General features: G+C 41.1%; 1 protein-coding gene across 1 annotated transcript in view; it reads left to right on the top strand.

Moving 5' to 3' along the window:
- The window catches only part of LOC104468662 (neuron navigator 2-like), a gene marked incomplete at both ends in the record, with an annotated part of 107,574 nt that overhangs the window by 47,416 nt on the left and 36,329 nt on the right, over positions 1-23,829 (top strand). The window contains 4 exon segments of the mRNA XM_010082880.1: positions 2,370-2,478; positions 4,667-4,789; positions 4,791-5,045; positions 15,613-15,735. Coding sequence (XP_010081182.1) covers positions 2,370-2,478; positions 4,667-4,789; positions 4,791-5,045; positions 15,613-15,735 — 610 coding nt within the window.

Here is a 23,829-nt window from a genome sequence, read left to right on the forward strand (position 1 = left end):
TATTTGTGTGTATGGTTTGTATATAGGTGGATTAAATATTTAAAATGCAAATGAATGGCACAAGGGATGAAATCCTTGAGAACATTTTGGGGGTCATATTTAAATATCAGAGATGGCTCAAAGTAAGAACTGTAGAGTGTCTAGCTGCTTAAACTTTCTCACTATTACCTCTTAATCATCATCTAGCCTAGCCTGGATGTATTCCAGCCCGTAAACTGAGAAGTGTTTATAGATTACAGTCTTTAGTCTTTAATGACAGATGTTATGTAAATACAAAGTTATTATTCAAGCAGAATATGTAAGTTTGGGGGTCCAAAAATGGAAGGCAGCTGACAACCTCAAACAGTGGAGATGCAAAACCCAGCTGTGTGCAGCCAAACCCCACGGAGAGCAGCAGTCCATAAAGGCGTCTTAGGGGAAAAGGAGCAAACAAAACAAAATAGTCCCTTGACCCAAATAAAATAAAAGAAAGAAGGGACAGATTTCTTCTCTCCCTACACAGCAGCTATTGATGCTTTTAATGTAAAACCACATATAAAACAAGAGGGTATAGGTAGGGAAAACTGGAAACTGAATAGTTTAATGATACTGCCCGTTCATGAAGAGCTAAGAGATTTAATAATTGAGTCCTAGTGACACTATCCAAAGTTTGCCTTTTAAGTATGCTTATAATTTAAGCAAGTGAATGTCATTTAAGTAAAAATTCAGAATCAATTTAGCTGTAAGACTGATCTCAATAGAAATGGGTTTACCTAGTCTCATGTATGTTCTCTTAAGAAGTTATCTACTGTTTGCCTTCATATCTGAGAGAGAAATGATCTGTAAAAGAGCACTCTGACCTTTGTTAGGCTGAAGGCCTATAAATATTTTATGTTCTTTACTGCAAAAATTTGTAGATCCGTGAGTGTAGAAAATGTTTTCTGTCCCAGAGACCCGTTGGCTAAAGGAATCGGTCTTGTTAGGCAGCTATTTCCAGTCCAGCCAGATCATAATTATTTGACCATTTGGCTTAAGTGAATTCTATCTCGGGGAGATTACTTCCCAGGGAGTAGAGACCCATTTAAAAAAAAAAGCATGTATAAGCATTAAAATCTATCTTCCCCTCCCTAGATAGTTTCCCATAGTTGGGGCTCCAGCACGTTGGCGAGTAGCTTGTGCTACTGCTCTTTGCAGGCAGAGTATGTGACTTGACTTTTCTGTGCAACCAACCTGGCATCTTTCAGAAACAAGAAGTTTAAAGCAAAGAATGTGGAAAGTTCCAACAACAGAAAAATTACAGCTTATTTATCTGTTCCTTAATGCTTCTGATTTATGTAATGTATAGATAGCCACCTAAACTAGCCATCGCATGGGTGACCAGGACCCTGGCAGCATAAGAATGCATCACTTGTGCAGATACAAAATTTTGTAAACCTCCTAGAATGAAATAATTTCCTTATGTACCCCACAGAAGTTTTGTGATGGCTTTTTTTGAGGTTTTCTGTTTCAGCATTCAGCTTGCAAAGAATATGTTGGCACTACTAGAAACTCACTTCTTGTCAACCTCTTTGAAGGTTTAACTATGTAAAGCTCGGCTGGGTTAGCAACCAAAGCACTTCTTGACTGACAGCTGAGAGCAAGTAAATTATGCTGGGGCACTAGTTAAATTATTAATTCTATAAAAACAAATTATGCTGAGGCACTAGGAGGATATTTTTTTTGTGTGTATATAAACTATACTTTTAAAGAGTGGTACATAAATGTGTTTTAGAACAGAGCATTTAAAGAACAGGATTGCTAAATGCCAGGGAAAAGGCATCCCTTGACTTTGTGTCACATAGCACATTTAAGTAATGATAGCTGTTGGGCTGCGAACAATCAGAAACTTTTGCTATTTTACTTAAAATGTCACTCAGCATGAAGCACCCCATCAACACTGGAAAGCTGCTGTTGTAGAATGAGATCTGTTTAAAATGGGAAAAAGAAGGTCTAGGGAAAATACAGAATTGGAGAAATTGGCTGTGTCGAGTTAATGTTAATTGTGTCAATAGATGGGATGGGAAGGGTGGTATTGATGGAGTGTATCTTCCAATGAGGCTGAAAGTTAACCAGGATTTAAACTGGGTCATATGGGGAAACGACAATGCAGAAGCATCTGGGGAAAGGCAGCCTGTGAAATGGAGTCAACAGTACAGAGCTCTTTCTCAGCCCAGCTGTGACAGCAGCAGGTGCCTGCCGTGGGGAATGATATCTCCATCGTAGTCAGTTTAGGGTGTTAAATAACAGAGAGTCAGGAAAAAATGTGTTTGAGTCAGATTCAGGCAGAGGTAACAGCTCCGTTCTGTGCCCTTTCCTGCCTCATCCTTTCTAATGGTTTATTCTCCCTGTAGGAGAGGATCCAGAAACTCGGCGGTTACGAACTGTGAAAAACATTGCCGATCTTCGCCAAAACTTAGAGGAAACCATGTCCAGCTTACGGGGAACCCAGGTCACTCACAGGTAATGGCATGACTTTGTTTATAAGAAAATGGGAATCACAGTGCTCTTACTTTACATCTCTCGGGTCTGGCTGGGCTGCATCCTTAAAAAATTATCAACACTGACAGTGGAAGATACCAATCTCGTACTTTCTTTTTTTAAAGCACAGATTCTGAACTATGTTCTCTGTTTATTGAGATTTATAATGAGTAATGGGTGGTGTCGAGTTGTATATAGAATCAAAGGTGGAGAGTAATCAGTGCTTGTTAAATGTGTTGGGTGATGTTTGAATATAGGTTACTGGTTAAAATGTTTCTTCAACTTACTCTTGAACAACTTCAGTGCATTGCACCCCTCTCCCCCAATGTGTAATATTTTGTTTAAATAAGCAGGTGAACTGTGCTTGACCCACTCGATAAAGTGCATAACTTGAATTCCTGACCAATCTTTGGACAAACAAATTTTTCTAATATTATTAGTCATCCATGTGTATAGCTGCTTTTTCTTTGTAAAGCGGTGTTTGGAAATCTTCAGCAACGTTTCAAATATGCTCTAAATACACAAAGACTGTTACTACATTTAAACATTCCGTGACTCAGATCTTTTCAGGGTTGAACAGGAGGCTTGGGAGAATGCACTGATTGGTTCCTAATGAGGTCGGGGTCCTACTTGGAGCTCGGTGCCTTATGGACTCCAGCCCTAAATGAGTTCATTGGGGAAACACTTTGTCTTTTGGCTTTGTATCCAAAACTGAGGCAGAGCTTGCAGAGATGAACTCCCAATGCTATTTTTCTTTCCAAATCTCAATTAATGTGACAGCTTATTATGATTTAATTACTATCACCAGAGGATGCGTAGGTTTTTGCAGTGCATACATAACATCATATTGCAAATAATACAGTGCTGCTTATTTTGACAAATATCCACTAAAAAAAAAAAAAAGGAACACTATGTTAGTTGAGCAGGAAGGGAAAAGGGGGGTTCACATGGGTAAAAGAAGTTGCAGCTCTGGGTTAGTCACCACTAAATTAGCTGTAATTAAGCTGCAAGTGTTCAGAGTGTAGTCGTACGATCTATACACATCCCCTGAAATCTCATGGGCTAGCAGTCACATTTTTAAGGTTCCATATAGCAGTCTACATTTAATAAATGCATTTAGTTTTTTAAGCACATTGGAAACTCCTCATGTCACCAGTGTCACTACCGAGATAAGTGGTCACAGCGTTCTCAGACCAAGTGCAGTCTGTAATGGCATTGCTGTTGGAAGGAATGCAGCAAATTCAGAGGCTCAGATGCAGAGAAGGGAAGATTTAATATAGCTGACACTTGTCAAAAACTGTATTTACAGGCTATGAACTAAAATGCTTTTGTAGCTAGAGCTCTGTATACATATTATTAATATTTTGAAAAATATATTCAATTAATGAATATATATTTTGAAAAAGTATTTTTTTATTCTTTTTTTTTATTTAATCCTTTCTTCAGTGTAGAAATAGCTTCCATCTTGGTGCTGAACACATCTCCAGAGTATTAGTACTTTAGTCAATGCAGCCAAAAAAAATAAAATGTATCAGAAAAATAGTACTTCAGTTGGTTTTCCTTTAGTCAGCTTAATATCCTACTCCCTTGCCTGGAGTGGCAAAACCATGGTATAATAGAGCTATATATGACTGAAGATTAAAAAGTTATGCTTTGATACTGTGGATAATCCATTTTAAAAGTTCCTGCTTAAGTCTTCTCACACGTGTGTTGCACACTTGGTGGCCTGGATGCAAGAGTATCCTCACTTGAGAACAGCGTTGAGAAATGACCCTAGCTCTCTCAAGGTGTTACAGCGGGTAGATTGTTAATGCTCTTACTTGCAGTCATAGAATCACAGAATGGTTTGGGTTGGAAGGGACCTTGAAGCTTGAGTTCCAACCCCCCTGCCATGGGCAGGGACACCTCCCACCAGCCCAGGTTGCCCAAAGCCTCATCCAGCCTGGCCTTGAACCCCTCCAGGGATGGGGCATCCACAGCTTCTCTGGGCAGCCCGGGCCACAGCCTCATCACCTGCACAGGAAGAAACTTCCTCCTAATCTCTCATCTAAATCTATCCTCAGTCTGTAACTTGGTAGCGTTCAGGGCGTAGGGTCTTAAAATCACCTGAAAACTCCTGGCGCTTGTATAGCCAGCCCCATTTAACCAAAGGCATTTCTTCTTTCTCAAGCACATTGGAAACTACATTTGACACCAACGTCACCACCGAGATAAGCGGCCGCAGCATCCTCAGCTTAACGGCACGACCCACCCCCTTATCGTGGAGACTGGGGCAGTCCAGCCCCCGCCTGCAAAAAAAAAATGGGAAACGGGTATCCTCCGCGGGGGAACGCCAGCCGCTTCATCAACACCGAGTCGGGGCGTTACATGTATTCAGCACCTTTGCGGAGGCAGCTAGCATCCCGCGGGAGCAGTGTCTGCCACGTGGACATCTCAGACAAGGGAAGTGATGAAATCGATCTGGAAGGCATCACCATGGATGCCACCGGCTACATGAGCGATGGGGATGTGCTGGGCAAGAATATCAGAGCTGATGACATCACCAGTGGGTAAGTGCCTTCACTTTTCTTCTGGAATTCTATACTTGACATGATTCTTGCATTATGTTAAGTGATGCTGTATTCTTGTAGTTATTTGGAGAGACAAAAAACCACACAAAGATATTCTGCTGATTTTAATAAGCATTTGGGGTCATTACCGTTAATTGTGTGGGATTTAACAAACACATGCTGCACCATTCATTTATGCCCACAAGATGGAGAGAGTGAGACATTCTCTACTGATTCCTTTTGCTGTCTGAACTTCGTGGGGACACTTCTCTGGAAGGAAATGAGTTTAGACCTCTGTGTAGGGTAAAATAGCTGTACACACAAAATAAAGTCTAAAGAACAAAGCAGTGTGCAGAAATATTAACAAGGTTTTGCATCAACCTTTTACCTTCGCTGAGGCTGGAAAAAGCGTTTGCTCTTTGGTCCCGTCAGTATTCAAGTCAGTATGTCTGCTTTCAGTCCCTTCTAGAAAGGACAGTCATTTTTTCTTAGCTCAAGTACATCAGTGTTAGGTTGATGTTAAAACTGATCTTTGAGATGTAAATGGCATATTTATTTTTGTGGCAGTCTTTTCCCTGTCTGGCCAGTTTGCATCCTTTGCTTTTCTGTAATTTTTCTGTAAGTGAGACTTCTTGCAGCACTGGCTTATTTGGAAGGCTTAATGTCTCTTACTGAAATAAAAAGCTGAAACCCAGCTGCTGCTTTGTCACTAACTTAACCAGTTAAGTTATACAATCTGGAAACCTCCGTTAATTCTGTCTCTTGTGAATATTTGGATGTTTTCACACTGTCCTTTTTGAAAAGTCAGACACTTAATTCTCTGTTAGGGAAGCATATAGTAAAGAAGCTGGTGCAAAAGTCAGTGTAAAATTCTATCTCAGATAAAGCAGCAGTAGCTGTTGCTGCATCAATAATCCATCATATCACTGAAGTGCCTTGTGTTTTCCTTAAATCAGCTTATTCCTGAGTTTTGCAGTGTTTATTGTAGAAACAGTTATTGCTTTTCTTCTTGAATATGACTTTTATTCCTCTCGCTTTTATTCCTTTTATTTTACTTTATTTTATGGCTGTAATTTTGGTTGAAAAGCGAGCTAAATAAATCCTGAGTACCACCATGGTTTCTGTAAAACACCTAGAGTAAAAGCTGAGAAGTGTCCCTGGCAGAATTGTGTCAGTTCAGGCTTCTGCTGCTCACATCCTAGACCAGCCCCAGTCCTTGTTGATCTTTACTCAGAGGCTAAAGTTCAGATTCCAGGTTGAGGAAAAGGAAAGAATAACAAAGCTGTTGAGTTTTTGAATGATATCTCCAGAGAAATCTGTGCCTTCACTCATCTCTGTGTCCCGTTTCCTTTCTGTGTCTATCTGGTCATCCTATAGGGTAAAGAAGGGAAGTCTCCATAGTCTGGAAACATAAGAGTGGTCTGTAGATTCTGGGTCTAAGGAACGAATAATGTAAGAGAACGTTTTTGCCAGTTGGTACCTCTGTCACCAAAGCAGTGAGTTACATACCATGAGTAATACAGAGAATGGGGAATATAACATTTAGCAGAAGAGTTATGTACTCCACAACGCCTCACTCCTAGCCTTGAGTGTTGGAACATATTTAACTGACTTTTATTTCCCACTAGTTTTTAATGGAGGGAGATGACTTTCAGTTTTCACTCATATAACCAGCCACAGATTGATAAGTGAGATCTCAGTTTAAAGTGCTTAGGACAAGAAGAGTTACATGTACTAATGTCTTTTTCTTTTCCATATTTTTTGCCTTTAACTACAAAAGCCTGATAATGCAAGTTGGTTTATTGATCTATATAGCACTGCTGTAGTCATTGACTAAGTTCCAAGGGCAGAATCTGTATTGTAGGTCAATCCATCATTGGAAAGACCCAGCTGCTTTTCCAGGTTGCAGGCAGGGTTTGGAGGTCCTCTCGTTGCTGCACCTCTGGTGTTCGGAGGGAGCATTCCTGGAAGCAGCCCCACAATGTTGGGGTGATGGAGTCTGTGGAGCGTAATCGTGTGTGCAGATTCCCGGAGAAGGGAGAATTGCAGTATTGGATTGCAGTAGCAGCGTGGGATATAATTCCAATAACAATGGAGAGAGATAAAAATGAGGGTGTTCTCTTTGGTGAATCTCACTGACATCTCATAATGCTGGATTGTCATCTCCAGTATGAACAGATGTTTTGGTAGCCTGTGTCAAGAGTTATCATCCCCAATGTTGGTTTAATCCCAATAATAATAATTTAAAAAAAAAAGTATGTCATTGTGTCTTTGTGGGAGAGGAATGACATACCGCTCAGAAATCGGAGAAGTTGCTTGTAGAGAAAATGACTTGCTGCAGAACAAATCTCTGAGATCAGTGTTAGGGCCAACAGGCCCAATGTTTCCAGCAGCTGAGTTACAGTGTGCGGAAAGCAGCACAAGAGGGCATTTATAGCATGAATAGCTCTTTATGAGCTGGTATGTGTTTCACTTTGTCATTTTTCAGAATTGCTACAATCCTGCAGTCTTGAAAACCTTGGATCTCTGTTTTCATTGGCAAACTGATAGGGAAGGAAGCCAAAATATTTGTTACAGCCCAAATAAATCCAATGGCCAAGATAAACTATTGTAGCCCTGTGATCCTGATGCTTTCTCTGAAATGTCCTGGGTCATGGGAAGTTTCGTTTGGCCTCCTTTAACACGTCTGCTCAAGCAGAGCCCTGGCAGACACCAGGATTGCTTTCATAGGGTTAGAGTATCCTTTCCAAATGGGCAGAAAATATCTCTTCAACTAAGCAAGTATCCAGGGGGTGGATCAAAGGTGAGAAGTGTGGGAGTTAAAACAGCAACCGAATGACAAAGCAGCGGCAGGAGGAGGATTTATGCCAGGTGGATTTCTCCTTCTGGGCTCGGGGCTGCGAGAGCCTCATTGGAAAGTGGCACCTCAAAGCCTGCAACTGTCTCACCTGTCCACCCCAAAGATTGTCCCAGGTGGGGACATCAACTCTCATGGCTTTTTTGGGGTTTGTTTGGAAGGTTTTGTCCACTTCAGTCTTTGTTACATACAAGTTCCTACATCTTTTTGTCCTCCCGCCCGCCCCAGCTCTCTAGTTCTCTCTAATGAGATGTAGAGTTAATTTCCTTTTTATTTGTCCTTGGAATGGAGCAACAGAGCTGTTGGTCAGAAAGGCCTTTTAAAATTCTTGTCTTTTAATTTAATTAATCCTTTGCCCCTGTTCTCATTACCCTGGCGTGCAGCTTTCTGTGCAGAATGAACAGTGTGGATATCCCCATTAGCGCTGGTCACACATTTTCTCAGGAAATGGCTTTGGGTCTGCAAACACAGCTTGTCAAAACAATTTTTTTTGCAGAAGCATGTCCGTTCCAGCTATGTTCCAACGAAATGTAGATTTGATGATTTGACAGCTCGGCTGCCCTCGAGCCTGAACTCCGAGGCAGGGCAGATGTAAGCAGCCCCGTGCATGGACCGTGGGGCTGCCGCGTGCCAGGCTGGGCTTTGGGGTGCACCCAGCTCGCTCTTTGGGGTGTATGTCATTAAGAAACGCTGCCTAGTGACTCTCTCATACCCCAACTACCCAGCCTAGCAGTGAACTGCTCCCTCAGCTATTAGATGAGGACAGAAGGGCTCAGCCTGCATTCAGTGTTCAGGGGCCCTATGCTGAAATTCTCCCTGCAGAGACCTCCCGTGGGTGCAGCGGCTGTTGTGGATGTGGGGAGACTTTTTACCGTTTCATTAACCTCCACATTTGTTTCCTGCTGTGGGGCTGATACATTCCCATTCCAGATCTCTGTTTCCACAACCGCTTCATGTGTTTGTGTGCGTGATGCTCATGGGATTAGGATTCCTTCTTGTTTATTCAAGCCTTTATGCTCCCTGGGGATCTTTCTCCAAGCAGGTGAATTGGGAACATGGATGAAAGGATGCTGAAAGGGAGAGCCGGCCACTCTGGGCTGGGGAATCAGGCTTTACCCCCTGATTCTGCTCAGGTCAACCAAACCCACGTAAAAGCCTTGTGCCCTAGGGTAGAAATCATCTTTGTGGTGCAGAGACCTGTCTACCCTTGAGTAACATGGACAAAATCCATCACAGAAGTAGAGTGCTGTTGTAGGATGAAATCAGTTCAATATGGAGAGCTGAAATGGAGACTGATTTCATCGAATGTTGAAGTGTAATTGATTTTTGTAGGATTCTTGCAGCTCGATTGCTTGATTCTGTGCTGTCAGTCAGTGATGCATCTTTGTCAGATGTCAGGCTCATAGTGGCCTAACAGCCCTTCACTTGGGCGAAGGTTTTACAGGAGGAAAAGGAGGACTATGCAGTTTGCTGCTAATAAGAGTTTGTTCTTGGTAACAGTGGTTAAGAGAAACCATTTCCTTCTCAGCTGTCTGCAGCAGGGATCCTTGCTGGTGCAGGTAACGTGTGGCTGAGCTAGTCGTGGGCTGAATGAGGACCTGTTCACCCTGTACATCGATTGAACTCCAGCTATAGTCTTTTCCAACCTATTTTTTGCCCTAATGGGTACCACTGTATTTTTTTCTGTATGCTTTGAGTTAGTCGTTTTACTGGACATTGCACTTTAAAAGGAATTATTTTAGTGATAAGATTTCATCTAAATACAGTGGAGGGGTAAAACTGCCTTCCTTATATGGCTGTAACACTTCAACACAGCTAAGAATAATTAGGGGGGTTATTTGGTTTTTCTTCTCCTTTTGAGCAGTGTTTATTTGAACTGTCTTGCTTCTTACAGTTTGATCTTTTCAACATTGCAGAATAGGAGCTATATAAGGGAAATAGATAATTAACACAAATAATGAAGGAGTCAGGCAAGCAATCTCAAAATTTTGACTTTTATGGAATGGTGTTAGGAAACCATGATTTCTGACTTTCTTAGTAAATTGTGTTGAAACTGCTTTATAACTAGCTTTTGGATTTAAAGTCATAGATGTCCTGGTACTGTGAGAATGAGAAGAAAAAAATATGGCAGTGTTTAACTAAAAATAATATTCTTATTCCAAGAACTGTAAAGATCTTTAGAGGAGAGATGAGTAGAATATTACATAAGCTTTTTCAGCATTAATGTTGTATATTATTTTCAATATTATCACAAATGATATTTCAGATAACATGCTCTCTGAGAACTTTCATTGCAGTGTAGGATTCAGCGTAGGAGGACATTGTAGCCTGTAGGTCATAACCTTAGAGATCAGGTGGAATCAAGCTTTTTATTCAGTATACTGCTAAAAGGGGCCACGTTAGCTCATGCGTGGTGTTTGTCAGTAAAACGAACTCACAAGTTGTGGTGTGTTGTATTTTTTGCTTACTTGTACATACCGTCCTATTGCCAGTGACTACCATAAAAACCCATTAACAGCCATCATCCCACTGTGGGCTTGTTTCTGTAAGAAATACTTCAGCAGGGTTTGAACTGCTGCTTCAGTTCCGACAGCTTTTCGTAATTTGAGCAAAAGGACAGTTTGTAAAGGACAAAATACGGTCCCACTCGGGGGCTAGCCAGTAGAGGGAGATGCAGTCATACACACTGTGTCCATGTGCGTCATCCGCAGGGAAGGAGTAGGCATGACCCAGTCGAAGGTTGGTGTGGAGTAACTCTTCCTCTGCTGCTGACCCTGCTGAGAACTTGTGGAAAAGCGGCACACCTTCGTTACTGCTTGTTGGTTCGTTTTAAGTCAGATTTAGAACAAATTCCTAGTTGCAATAACAGGATTGTTTTGATCACATCAGAAACAGCAGTGGAGAATTTTCTGCTGGTGGTGGTTTGTAGCGACTGGCAAAGTTAGACTCCTCCTTTGATACTCAAAGCTTGTTAAGTCTCTTGATCTCATTTAACTGGCTGTAATGATGAGGCAGGTGAAGCCTAGTGAAAATAAACATTTAAAGGAACACATGAAGGATAACAGTGTTATCGTTGCAGCTAAAAGAGAAATAGTTCTGAGTGTTGACACACAGAATAATCCAAGGGCTGTAATTCCTACAAGCTTTTTGTTTCTCCAAGTTTTGAGCACTTGGGTTGCTGGGCAAGTCTTCTGCCAGGAGGCACCTGGGCAGCTATTTCCAAATTAACTTTGAATCAAAAGCACCAAGAGGAAGGCAGGAGCACCTGGGCTGCCAGAGTCAGTTCCAGTTTTGGGGCACATTGCTGCTCTCCTTGTGGGTTTGGGATTCCAGAGCTGTGTGATGCTGAGCAGATCAGGGGAGGCTTGGTTGTGTGCTGCTGACTTACCTGCTGCTCCTTCGCCTCCTAATGCTTCAGTACAGAATGCCTGTCCCTTGGCTATCTATTTTCAAAATTGGAAAATTCATATTCATATGTTAAGGAGTGAAATGAATATATATGAAGTGGTGGAGTTGTCAGACCATAAAAGTAGGTGTGCTGTTGGCTGTGTACATGGGTAAGTAGGGAGTGAGGACAGATGTCAAGTGACTCAGAAAGCTGGATTTTACTGATCCCTGGCATAACCATTGCTGTTTCCTCTGCGTGCCTTTCAGGAAAGGGAAATAAATCACTCCAGCATCAGAAATACCCTAAAAATGTTGCACTTGGAAGGACTTATTACAACATTCAAAATTTGAGAGGCACAGAAAGGGTGTATTTGGCTAAAGAAAAGAGAAGTTTAAAGGTCCGGGTTGTCCAGGGAACTCCAAAGCAAATTACTTTATGCCTGTAATGCAGGGCCTGGGGCCACTTTGGTATAGAAAAAAAAAGTGTCACCTAGAAAGTGGGCTGTAAGTTCCAGTTGTGTGTTAGAAGTGCATAATACTGCTCTTGTTTAACCTGAGTCTTTTCATATTCCAAGAAGTCTGGTTAATTTTGTTTCCTTGCTGATGAAGAGTGAAACTATAGAGATGAATGTTAAGCATTAATTCCTGAAAAGATTAGAAACTTCTTTTAACCAACATGATCACTCCCTATCCATTCCTTAAATATTATTATATTCAGCTTCATTAAAGGCAGTCAATCCCCATTGGCTGTTGGCACCATCCCTAAAGCATCTGAGCTATTAAATTTTTTGAACATATAGAATTTACCCATCTGTATAAAAGTCACAGAGTCTGGATACTGTGCTTTTTCCCAGATAATGTATTTAAACTTTTTCATATTTTGGGGCAGGTAGAAAAACACTTCACAGCGCTTGTTTTTGCACTGAATGTGCCTGCAGAGTTCTTACGATTCATGAACCTGGCAAGGCTTCTAGTAAAAATTTGTCATGTTTTTTAATAAGAAGAGTCAAAGAAATTACACCTAAGTGATAACAATTGTTTGGACTGCAGTGGGTTGTTGCAGAGGAGGGACTAGTATACTGGCGTTACATACTGTGTAGAAATATTATCCTGCATGTGTATAATTCAGACAGTGTTGAGTACTGTTAGAATTATACACATGCAGGATAATATTTCTGGTTTTGTTCCTCCCTGAGTAAAGCCTTATAAGATTGTCTTTTAAAAAATACACCTTCATTATATTCTCCTTTCTCATAAAGCAAAAATCTGCAGCAATAATAATGTTGTATTCATAAAGGCACGATGGCCGCTGAGAGCCAAGAGTTTTAAGATTGAAGGGATGGAGAGGAAGGAAAAGAAATCAACAGCTGGGGGTTTGTGGCACCAGTAACTATTACTCTCCTCCAAACTAACCAATGGGTAGTAGAGAATTTTTTTCCATTTATTTTTAAATGTATTTATTGTAGGTGTGTTTTTCTCTACAGAATTTGGAGGATGGCACCGCCCCTTGTTCTTTCACCTCACTGTTGTATGCAGGACTTCAGGCATCGTTACTTTTGGCATCTTTTTGGAATTAAACATTCCTGGGTAGAGGACATGACGTGTAGTAAAAATAAGATATAAAGCTTTCAATCTGTGATTACACAAAGCTGTTTCAAAATATAGAAATCTATCTAATGTTGTTCTGGCATGTAAGAAACTTGTCCTGGTGGTGTAGTGGGTAGAAGTTGTCATCTACGTCTGTGCTTTTTTAGAGTCTTGGTTAGAAAAACTCCCAATCTAGTTGTCAAAGATGCTAAAGGCATCCAACTTCCACTGGCTTGTGTAAGATTTATGAGTGCTTAAAACCACTGAAAATCTGACTGTTGGTTTTGGGTTTGATGCAATTGCGGAATTATCTAATCAGTTGCTGAGCTTCTACGTAGAGGATGGAGTCTGTTGATGTGAGAAGGCTTTCCATCGATTTCAGCATGGCTAGCTCTTAAGAGTAAGAAGGTTCATTTCACATATTCTGGGTGATGACTATGGAGAACGATCTATTTCAGCTATAGTTGATCTTTTTTATCAAAGGACTAGTCAAATGCCAGAAATCTGACAGCAGACCAGAAGCTGCATTTTTCCAGTACCTGTACGATGGGTATTCATACAGAAACACATTTCGTGTGCAGACAAGTATCTGCAATAAACCAATTAGTGTATGTTCATTAGCTGTTTTTGCAAAATGCTATTTGTGTGTTTGTACAACAATATGATCTTAAGCTCTGCTCTTCTTTTCTTTCCCTTTCTTATTTTAGTAGCTTAAGGAAAAAAATATTCTTCCAGAATAAAATATTTATAAACTGTGTCAAACAAAAGTTAGAATGCTAGACCTAAGGCGAATTCCACACGAGTTACAGTGCAACTGCTCTTCGTGCTTTTTAATGTCTTTGTTTACGAGTTTGGAGAGTCGTGTCCCCACAGATTTGCTGAACAGAGAATACTCTTGTGTCTGACTTGACAGGCTTAGCAACCTCTGTGTTGGACTCCCCAGAGAGACTCCTCGGTTGCTCCTGGGAAAACCCTGTGCAGATTTATACATCTAACTGAAATTCTAACCAGCAGATAGTGCAAGGCTTCTTCCCTCTTTATCAGCCCATTTTTACAAATGTAGTAATCGAATTGGACTTGGGTAGAGTACAGCTGCTGCAGTAGCATCTCGCCAGCAGAGGCATTGCTGGCTGCGGCTAGGAGCATCTGCCCTTCCTCGCTGCGGAGGAGGGTGTCTCGCTCCCAGGGGAAAAGCCCTGCGCCTCGGTAAGCAAGAGGAAGGTGTCCTGGGCGTCTGGATGTTATTCTGTGGGCTGCTGGCGATTTGCTAAGAGTGGCTAAAGGATTAAGAGGATAAAATCCCGTCAGCTCCTGACCTGGCGAGGTATGTTGCATGTCCAACGGTATGCCAGCGGCAGTGGCTGCGTTGCTAGAGTTGTTGGAGTTATTGCAGCGTCAGGTGTGTGAAAATCTTCATGGTGTGTTTAAGCAATTGTCGGTGCTGCTCATGTAGATGTACCTGGGCTGGCAAACTGGTGTTGGTAGCACAGAGCTCACTCTGTACCAGCATCTTGAGAGGCGAAGGGGACTTGCCTTTCTAGTTTAGAGCTAGCTCGCATATATCTGTAGTCAGAAATACTTTAAGAAATGAAGCTAAACCAAGAGAAAAATCCTACTGTTCTGTTTTGACACTTGGAAATTGTTTACCTATTCCTGTCACGAAATGCCACAAAATATTTTAAAACATTATTGAGATATTGATGTAGGGCAGCTCATTGAGAAGCTATCCAAGAAGGGAAGACTGGACTAACTTCTTAATTTCAGTATTAATATATTAAAATGTTTTAGTCGTACACTAAACCAAAGTGCTGGGTAGTTGTACAGTTTTTAAAACTTTATTTTCTTGGTTACCACCACATCCTGAAGTTCCATTACATGGTGACTGTTGCTGTCTGCATCGGTACAGACTTGGGCAAAAATGCCGAATAACACAACCTGCGTTATTGCGAGGAACTGTTCCTGGTGATCAACAACATCTGTCTGTTCTTGTCCAGCATGTGTCATCTCTGTTCAATTTAGATTCATTTTTCTTTTGTCTAAACTAGAAAGTAAGAAATGTGCAATCTTAGCAATTTATGAAATAGCATATATACACCTGGCACTTCTTTCTATCTAAGAACAGTAACGCTTTTTGAATGTCTCTGGGTCACAGTTGCAGACAGAGTACAGTGTTGGAGCCAAAACACCGTTGAAAAAAACTTTTCATTCATGCTGCAACTTTGATTTCTCATGATAAATCTTGGGATGCTCATTGTTCATGGATCATTGACAGAATCTAGAATGAATTCAATGTGATTTTTGCAGTTAACTTATGAAAGGATTGAGATTTCCATCGTGTTGTTTTAGCCCACACGAAGTAGTTCAGGATGGTATAAACCCCGTGCGTGTTTTGGACAGGAAGGAATCATTAATGATAGCAATCACAAATATTAAATTACTTCCATCCAGGCATCCTTAATGAAAGTTAAGTATTCTTCCTTTATCACAGTTATGTTGAAATTCAATTCTTATTGATGACAGAGAGTGCAAGATGTAACGGAGAGCGATGAGAGGCAAAAAATATCTCCGATCTAATAGAGAACAAAGTTTCCTTTGCTTCGTATTCCAAGTAATATCCTTAACTTAAAAGTGGGGAAATTGCAATACATAGTTAAAAACATGCAGAAGATAGGAGCTACAATATCTGAAAGCTGTATTGTTTTACCAAGCAGGATATTGTGTTTTGCTGTGTTAAAGGTATATGACGGATGGTGGTCTGGGCCTCTACACTCGAAGGCTGAACCGGCTGCCCGATGGCATGGCTGCGGTGCGGGAGACGATGCAGCGTAACGCTTCCCTGGGGCTCGGAGATGCTGACAGGTAAGGTCTCATCCAGCAAATGCTCACATATAATGGCACATTTGATTCACTGTTTATCTAATGTGTATTGGAACACTAAGATTAAATAGCTTTGGGAATTCAGATACGGAATACATGGATATAAACTATTCCAGAGTGTTTTAGGTTATATGTTCCCAGAGATGTCAGTATAAATGCTGACTTCATGTCTTCTGTTTGCTTTGCTGAAATCTCATCTGGGTTTTTGTGGACAGGATGCAACACAAGAAAACTTGTATTTTAATAGTGTTTGAAATAAAAAAGACCAAATGTTTCTTCTGTTTCCACTGATTCTTCCAAGTCCAGTGATTCAGTGTGAATGGTCAAGGCCCAAGTTCAAGAATTAAGGGACTAAAAATCAATAATTTATGGGAGTGCAATCACAAAGGAAGCTGGAGAGATGGAGTAATGAGACCTATATTCTGTTAGAGCTGAGATAAATGGGTTAAATACTTTTGCTTTTAATGGCATCAGCATATAGCTGCTTCTTTCCCTTCCAAACCCAAAGCCTGATGAGTGTTACTGTTGATGTAGTAAGTGAACCGTATCCTTTTTCTTCTGTGAGGGGCCCCTAAGTATGAAACATGGATTTTGAGTTACAGGTTTGAACCCATTTCTGAACTGAAAGGTTTTTCTCTTTTTAGTTTGTTATCAATAAGTCTTTCCTGGGAGACATGATGCAGTTGACTGAGTTTGATAGTGATGCATGGATTACTGAGGAAATAGAAGTGATGGAGAATCTAGCCTTGTTTTCTGAGAAAGCCATATTGCATTTGCTTTGGTGTTCTCTTGATATTAGTAGAGAGCAGGATCGTAAATCTAAACAAAAGAACTAAAACCTCTCAGAGAATCTCAGCTCAGTTTCAATTACTAAGTCAACAGATGCTTGCCAGTTGTAAAATATGCCTGGATCTTTCAGGAGCTCATATTTCTTTCTGAGATTTGCAACTTGAAACCTGTACTCGGCCAACAACGCTCGCTCCTGGTTGACCCTGGGTGAAGGCATTGCCACCTGGTGATGCAACTGAAGACTAATCAAGCATCATCCTCGTCTGTTGCTGTCGCTTCTGAATATTGCTACTTTAACAGAAGCCATCTGTTGACAGTACAGAATTGGTCTAATATAAATTATATTATTGTTTAAGTAACAGTCAGCCTTCTGGAGAGCTAGTGATACATTCCTTGTCATTGATTCCTTCCCCCATCCAGTATTTTCTGTGCTTGCAACACTTTCTTTGAGTGTAAATTATTCTCGCGTTTTCTTTGCTAAGCTGCTTCCCTGAAGACATCACGTCAGGACCAATTATGTGCATTCAACAAGAGAGATTATTTGTGTGTGTAAATATATTCCACTTAGAGTGGGATTGTGACACCCTGAAATGCAATCCCTAGTTTATGTCAAGTGTTGCAGCTTTGAAAAATCATTCTTTCAGTTCACATGGAGGGGATGGACTTTGCACACAATGCAGACTCAGTATGGCTGGCAATTTAGCTGCAATACAGGATCACAGAAAAATTACCTTTGGTCCCAGAGTTGGTGACATTATTATGTATTGTTTTGATTTAGTCTTTTCTATTTAGGATGTAAGCCTACTCACCTTATGCAGGAGATCAGAGTTTTCTGCCAATAGGGCAGTGATTTAAAAATAGCTCCTCTTTGGTTGCTGGGTGATCATGACGTGCATTTGAAATAAAAAATTAATCTTGGTTTCAGCAGCAGTTTTCCAGGGTGAAAATGTGCAGAAGGAAAAGGAGTTGAATAAAATGGTTCAATAATGAATTGCTTTCTTCGTTCTGTGAATGGAGGTTGCAAGGAGGAGTGCTGAGTTACTTTATTGGTACATCTAGAAAACATATGGAGATTAAATTTAACTTGTTCAAAGGAGCAGTTAATTGAATGCATGGGAGAACGAGTGTGAAAGGCTATGAACCTTTGAGTATAAGGTTAATCATTAAAAAGTTATCAGAGGAATTTTTGCAATATGCTTACTTGTTTAGTTTCTTGTGTTACTAATTGGAGAAGGTTAGTTGTGAAGCTTTTACTTGTTGGCTCTGGTAACATAAAGCACAGACCTTAGAAGGTACATTTTCCCCTGCAGCAGGGAAATCCAAACAAGGCAATTTAATTTAATGCTTGATTGCAAGGTTAATGGAATCATTGCACAACACAGCTGAGCTTATTTATTCACTTCAAGACAATTTGTGTTTCCATAGAACAAAGGCATTTTTAATGAAAAAATGCATTAAAAATGGCTTTTTATTTAGTTTGTGATTTTTTTTTTTAAAGGTTGCAATTGGCCACCTATGGTTTTGTCTCTTCTATATATAGAATCACAGGATGGTTTGGGTTGGAAGGGACCTTAAAGATCACTGAGTTCCACCCCCTGCCATGGGCAGGGACACCTCCCACTAGCCCAGGTTGCCCAAAGCCTCATCCAGCCTGGCCTTGAACCCCTCCAGGGATGGGGCATCAACAGCTCCTCTGGGCACCCTGGGCCAGAGTTTCACTACCCTCATAGCTAAGAACTTCTTCCTTATACGTAATGTATATTTACCCTCTTTCAGCTTAAAGCCATTACCCCTTGTCCTATCATGACATGCCCTTGTAAAAGTCCCTCTCCAGCATTCTTGTAGGTCCCTTTCAGGTACTAGAAGCTGCTGTAAGGTCTCCCCAGGGCCTTCTCTTCTTCAGGCTGAACAACCCCAACTCTCTCAGCCTGTTGTCATATGAGATGTGCTCCAGCTCTCTGATCATCTTTGTGGCTCTCCTCTGGACCCACTCCAACAGGTCCATGTCCCTCTAGAGTTGGAGGCCCCACTGGTGGCTTGCTTAGGCTGTGCTATGTTGTTCCTCCAACAGATATTGGGGTGGTTGAAGTCCCCCATGAGGACCATGGCTTGTGAACGCGAGGCTGCTCTTATCTGCCTACAGAGGATCTCATCCACTCGCTCTTCCTGATCCAGTGGCCTGTAGCAGGCCCCCACTATAATGTCCCCTGTCCCTGTCCTCCCCTTAATCCTGACCCGTAGGCTCACGATCAGCTCCTCATCCATCCCCTCCATGCACTCCAGCTGGCCACTGACATTGAGGGTGACACCCCCTCCTTGTCTCCCCACCTGTCCTTCCTGAAGAGCCTTATCCCTCCATTCCAACACTCCAGTCATAGGACCCATCCCACTAAGTCTCTGTGATGCCAATAAGAGCATAGCCCTGCAGGCGTGCACGGGGACTTGGTGTGTACCATCTGGTTATTCAAGTTGATTTCATACTGTCGGGTGCAGCTGCATGATCTGAGACTAAATTCTGCCCTTACTTTCGTACATGTAACTTCAATTTATGAATACATGTAGATAAGAGGGAATAAATTTGAAATTTAGATTTGAGTAAATCTTTCTGTAATTGCTTACTTGTGTAACTTATTATTTAGAGATGATAATTCAGACCTGTGCTGATTTATCGTATCCTTGTGACTAGGACAGGAGGCTATAGTAATGAATGCGAGCTTGTCAAGGGTAACTTTAATGCTGTTATTAGGGAAATGTCTGTATGACTTTTTGAAAACTCCTTAGTGATGAAGTGCTTAAATAACTACTTCCAAGCATGATTAACTTGGATTGTTTCACTTTTGTGATTTAATTTGAGGTTGCGTGAACTACATGTCTTTGCATAAGAGCGTAAGGCATAAACAGGTCATCCCAGCTTCTGATTATAGGGACCTGTCTCATCAGATAGTAGATTACGTTGTCTTGGTACTTCCAACAGCTGTGGTGTTTGTGGACTGTAGGTAAAACACAGCCCAGGTGTTGAGCATGCTCTTCAAGAGTGTTTCTGTATCATGGTTCAGATCTATGATGGCAACAATCAGTCTTGTCACGCTCTTGGTTAACAACACGACCACATTCAGTTTAACTCCTGGAAGGACTTGTGCCTGAAGCTGGCTCCTGGCAGTCGGTACTATTTTGGTAGCATTTCCTGCTTTTGGCAAGATTTTTGTATAATCCCAGAGGAGACTGTGGAACCAGGAGAGGAGATGGACAGGAACAAAAAATTGTAATTGAGGCAGAAACCAAGTAGAAAGCCAGAGGACATTCCACGCAGAGCACGGATATATCACAATTAATAAGAATGTCATTGAGTACAGATTTTTCCAGATGCTATGATTTATAGTAGTTTCTACAAATGGTAAAAACTGCGGCTTTCAATAGCTGAAGAGTAGTATTATGCTGTTATTTTGCATTTCTTAAAAACAGATTAAAGTTATTTATATGTCTCTTGGCTCAGATGGTAGACAACACTTCACATTCATTCGTGGAGTAAACCCCTTTGACTGGAGCGTGTTTAAATTCACAAACTGAAATTTAATTTCTTGACTCCTGTTACAGTGATGAGATTTCTAAAAAGATGGGTTAGTGTTCAGTGCTGGAGGGAGATTGTTGGACTGCCTTCATGACCATGGGAACCTGGATCGCACTTCAGAGGAGCTGAAAAGCAAGTTGAAGCAAGTTATCAAGTTAGGGGCAATATTGGCCTGTTTTGAGAAGTGAGGAGAGAAGGAGATGTCACGGATTTTGGAAGGAGGCAAATTCCACTGAAAACAGAATTGCAGACAGGGCACTGATGGGTATCGCAGAAGAAGGTATTTTCTTATTTTTTAGATGCTACTTTATTGTAGACAATGGAAAAATATTATAAGGAGAAATAAAGGAAGTTTTTGTTAAGTAGTTTTGTAGTAGGATAAGGCAGCTTTAAGTCCTGAGCCTGTTTTTTCAGTTTTTCTTTCTAACTGAGACAATGCAGCTAAAATTAAATGAAGGTGTCTGCAAGTCCGTGCTTTGCAGATGAGGGGTTAAGTCCTCCATTCACAGAGAATATCCATTAGCAGTACTCCCCCATTACTGCCCCTCTCATTATTCCTGTAGTTTTTCTACTCCAGCAGTGGTAGCATGATGCATAAGAAAAGGGGAAAACCAGAAAATGTGTCTGGAATAGATGTGTATAGACACGTAGACTGGATAGGCTTTGTCTTAAAACGTTAAAACATGACTGGGTTATATCTTGAACTTCAGATGGACCCAACTGTTGTAAAAATACATAGAAACAGCTATTCCTGCATTGTAACGGCAGTGGAATTGCCATCATCTTCCCTCGCAGCATCTCCTGCCCCTGCAGTGCTCCCTCAGGAGTGTTGACATAAGTGTTTGTGGAGTTTTACAGTAAATGAACTTGCAGGGAGATTCATCTGGTATTTTATGGGAATAGGTTTGTGGAGGCAGGATGTCCTTTCTGTCAGGAGAGGGGCTCACTATGTCCATTAAGTAATCTACAGACCTCGGGAGATCTCGGCTAAGACAGATGCTGTGAAGTTGCTACCACTCTACCAGGAAGACTTCATGCCCTCCATTCCCAGTTCCTACACTTCCAGAAAGCCCTGGCAATTGTACTTGCATGTGGTTGTTATGATTTAAAATAATTTATAAAATCTACTTTTCCCATTTTTCCTCTGGTAGGACAGTGGAACACCCCAATATAAGGATCCTATGTACTAAATTAGCATAGTTTTCTAGAAAATAATTTAAAAGTCTCTAAATTGTTTTAAGAGAAAACAGATCAAAAAGTATGTGAAGTGCCAACACCCGAGCATTCATCGTTGGCTCTATCTGTGCTGTGAGTTGCTGCAATTTGTAAATATATGCCCGTGTATAGCTGCTTAACAGCAAAGTCACAGGAGCTGGTGAGATTATTCATGCCTAACAGATCTGCTGCTCTTCTTGACCATCTGTTTGGGTTTTATCACTAAGTTAGAAAAAATGCTACTGCTTCTAAATATGCAAGTTGTACCTGGGTACCTATAGATACGTATCTCTCTGTCTGAAAGATCCCACATTTATCTTGAAAACGGAGTCGCAGAAACAGAGAAATTCACATTGCAAAGATTCTTTGAAGTTTATGGCCTTGGGATCTGCTGATTAAAATCACAATACCATATAATTTTATTTTCCAAGGAATCTTTTTACAAGCTGTAATCCAAAGTGGTTTTAGGTTACATAAAGTAATTGCAAAGTTAAGCAACAAATAGTAGTTGAAAGCAAAGGTATAGTAGCTATACCCGAGGGCTGAAATTAGCAGTACGAAAAGGAAAAAAAGATGGTCTGGTTTCAAACCAGGCAAGGTTAGTCAAGGGAAGCAATGTCTTTTGGCAGATCCATTTCAGTGGGCTAAAGATGACAAACTTCTGGGCACGTCAGCTTTCTTCAGGTCTGAAACAGGAGCAAGAATTTTCAGTACTAAATACAAATTGAAGAACGGTTGCTCTAAATTTACCAGGATGTTTAGACTAACTCTTGAATTAAGACAGTGCCTAAGAAGCAGAGGAAGATTCAGCGAGGACAGGCATGGTGTGATGATTGTGCTGTAGGAAAGAGAGCGATGGATGATTTATCACCTGTGTACCATGGAGGGGTTAACTGGGGAGAGGGAGCAAATTATTCCTGGCTGTAAAGGCTGTCACTTTATTGAATCTATGGTTTTTAATATCCACCCGAGTAGTTATTTTAATGCTCTGGTTTGTTCTTTGAAGATGCTTTATAGAACTCCCTTGAAGATGAGAAGGAGGAGGTCAGAGGTGAAGGGGCTGTGTGAGAACTGTTCCCCCTTGGGTAATCAGGTTCTTCTCAGCTTTGTGGCTTGCATGTGAATTAATTCAATGGACACAGTAATGGTGGGTTTTTTTTCCTCCTTTTTTTCCATGCGCATACTTTTGGAGATACATAGGGCATGCTGGATGAAGTGTACTACATTCTGGGAAGTACTTACGTAGAATTTGGTGATAGTGTCAATTCTGTTTGAGAGGCAAGACAGAATGGAGATAGATATGTTGGAAAGTTCTGTCTGTTTCTCAGGCTTGGTCTAATTTTACTCATTGTGTGATGGTCAGCCCAGAGTTTGCCTGCAGCAGTCAGCTTAGTGAAGCTGGGAGCTGTTTGAAGGCTAGAAAGAATTTTGAGGAGAGGAGGAGTTAAGGAGGGACATAATTTTTCAGCAGGGATTGTGTTTGTGTAAAAATTTCTATCCAGGTTCTAGATTATCATGTCATGTAGCAGTAGTGGATGGATGATTGGGGTGGGGGGGGATGGGGTGCGGTGCAGCTTTTGGTACTTGAATGAGTTTTGTGCCTATTAGTTAACTGACCTTTTGTAAAAACACAATTTTTTCTTATGGGAGGGCCCTTTTCCCATGTATGTATGGCCTGAAAAAAAAAGCAGATTTTACTGGATTAAGGACCTACGTGCATCCAAGAAGCCAAGAATGATCCTGTTCTTTTCTTTTAACAAATACCTGTTTTACTAGCCCTGCAGGCTGACAAGGCAGCCGAGAGCAGTTCTTCACCTTTTTCAAGAATTTCTTCCAGTGATGAGCTGCAGTTCTACTACTCAACACTAAAACCAAACCAACCAACCAAAATACCCCACAACTGAAAGCCCTTCCCTCCAAAATTAGTAGATTTGGCAATCTTTACACGCTTGACTGTCTCTGTAGTTTTAAACCTCTTCTTCAGAACAGCTTTTTCTTTAAAAAAAAAAGTGTAAACACTGAAGACATAGGCTGGATCTAGACTTTAGGAACTGCATTCCTTGTTTTAACTTTTTCCCTCGTGTCATGCCCCTTGCTTTTGTTGCAGTGATTCTGGTTCTGCACTCTTTTAGGGGGTATTTCCACCTCTGCTCTAGCATCTAACCAAAATGCTTAAGTCAGGAGCAGAAGTTCACTGCAAAGCTAATGGAAGGTGGGAGCAACCTACCATGGCTAAGTTAGGACTTTCTTTTTGCCAGTACATACCATGGTGGATAGTTTGTCACTTCCCCCGTGACAGGCTGCACTGCGGCGCGTGTACAGGTGAAGGGACCTTTCCTTTTCCAGAACTGTGGATACTGATTTTGTGGAAATAGGAAAAACTGCCTAATTTAAGCAGATGAATACTTTGCATCTACGGATGGTAAAATCATGAGGTTTTCCTGAAGTGACATTTCCTTTCATACACACCCACTTTAGGTGTGTAAGGATGAAGTTAATCTAAC

This window comes from Pterocles gutturalis, unplaced genomic scaffold (assembly GCF_000699245.1).
Source record: "Pterocles gutturalis isolate BGI_N339 unplaced genomic scaffold, ASM69924v1 scaffold7455, whole genome shotgun sequence".
Taxonomy (NCBI): Eukaryota; Metazoa; Chordata; class Aves; order Pterocliformes; family Pteroclidae; genus Pterocles; species Pterocles gutturalis.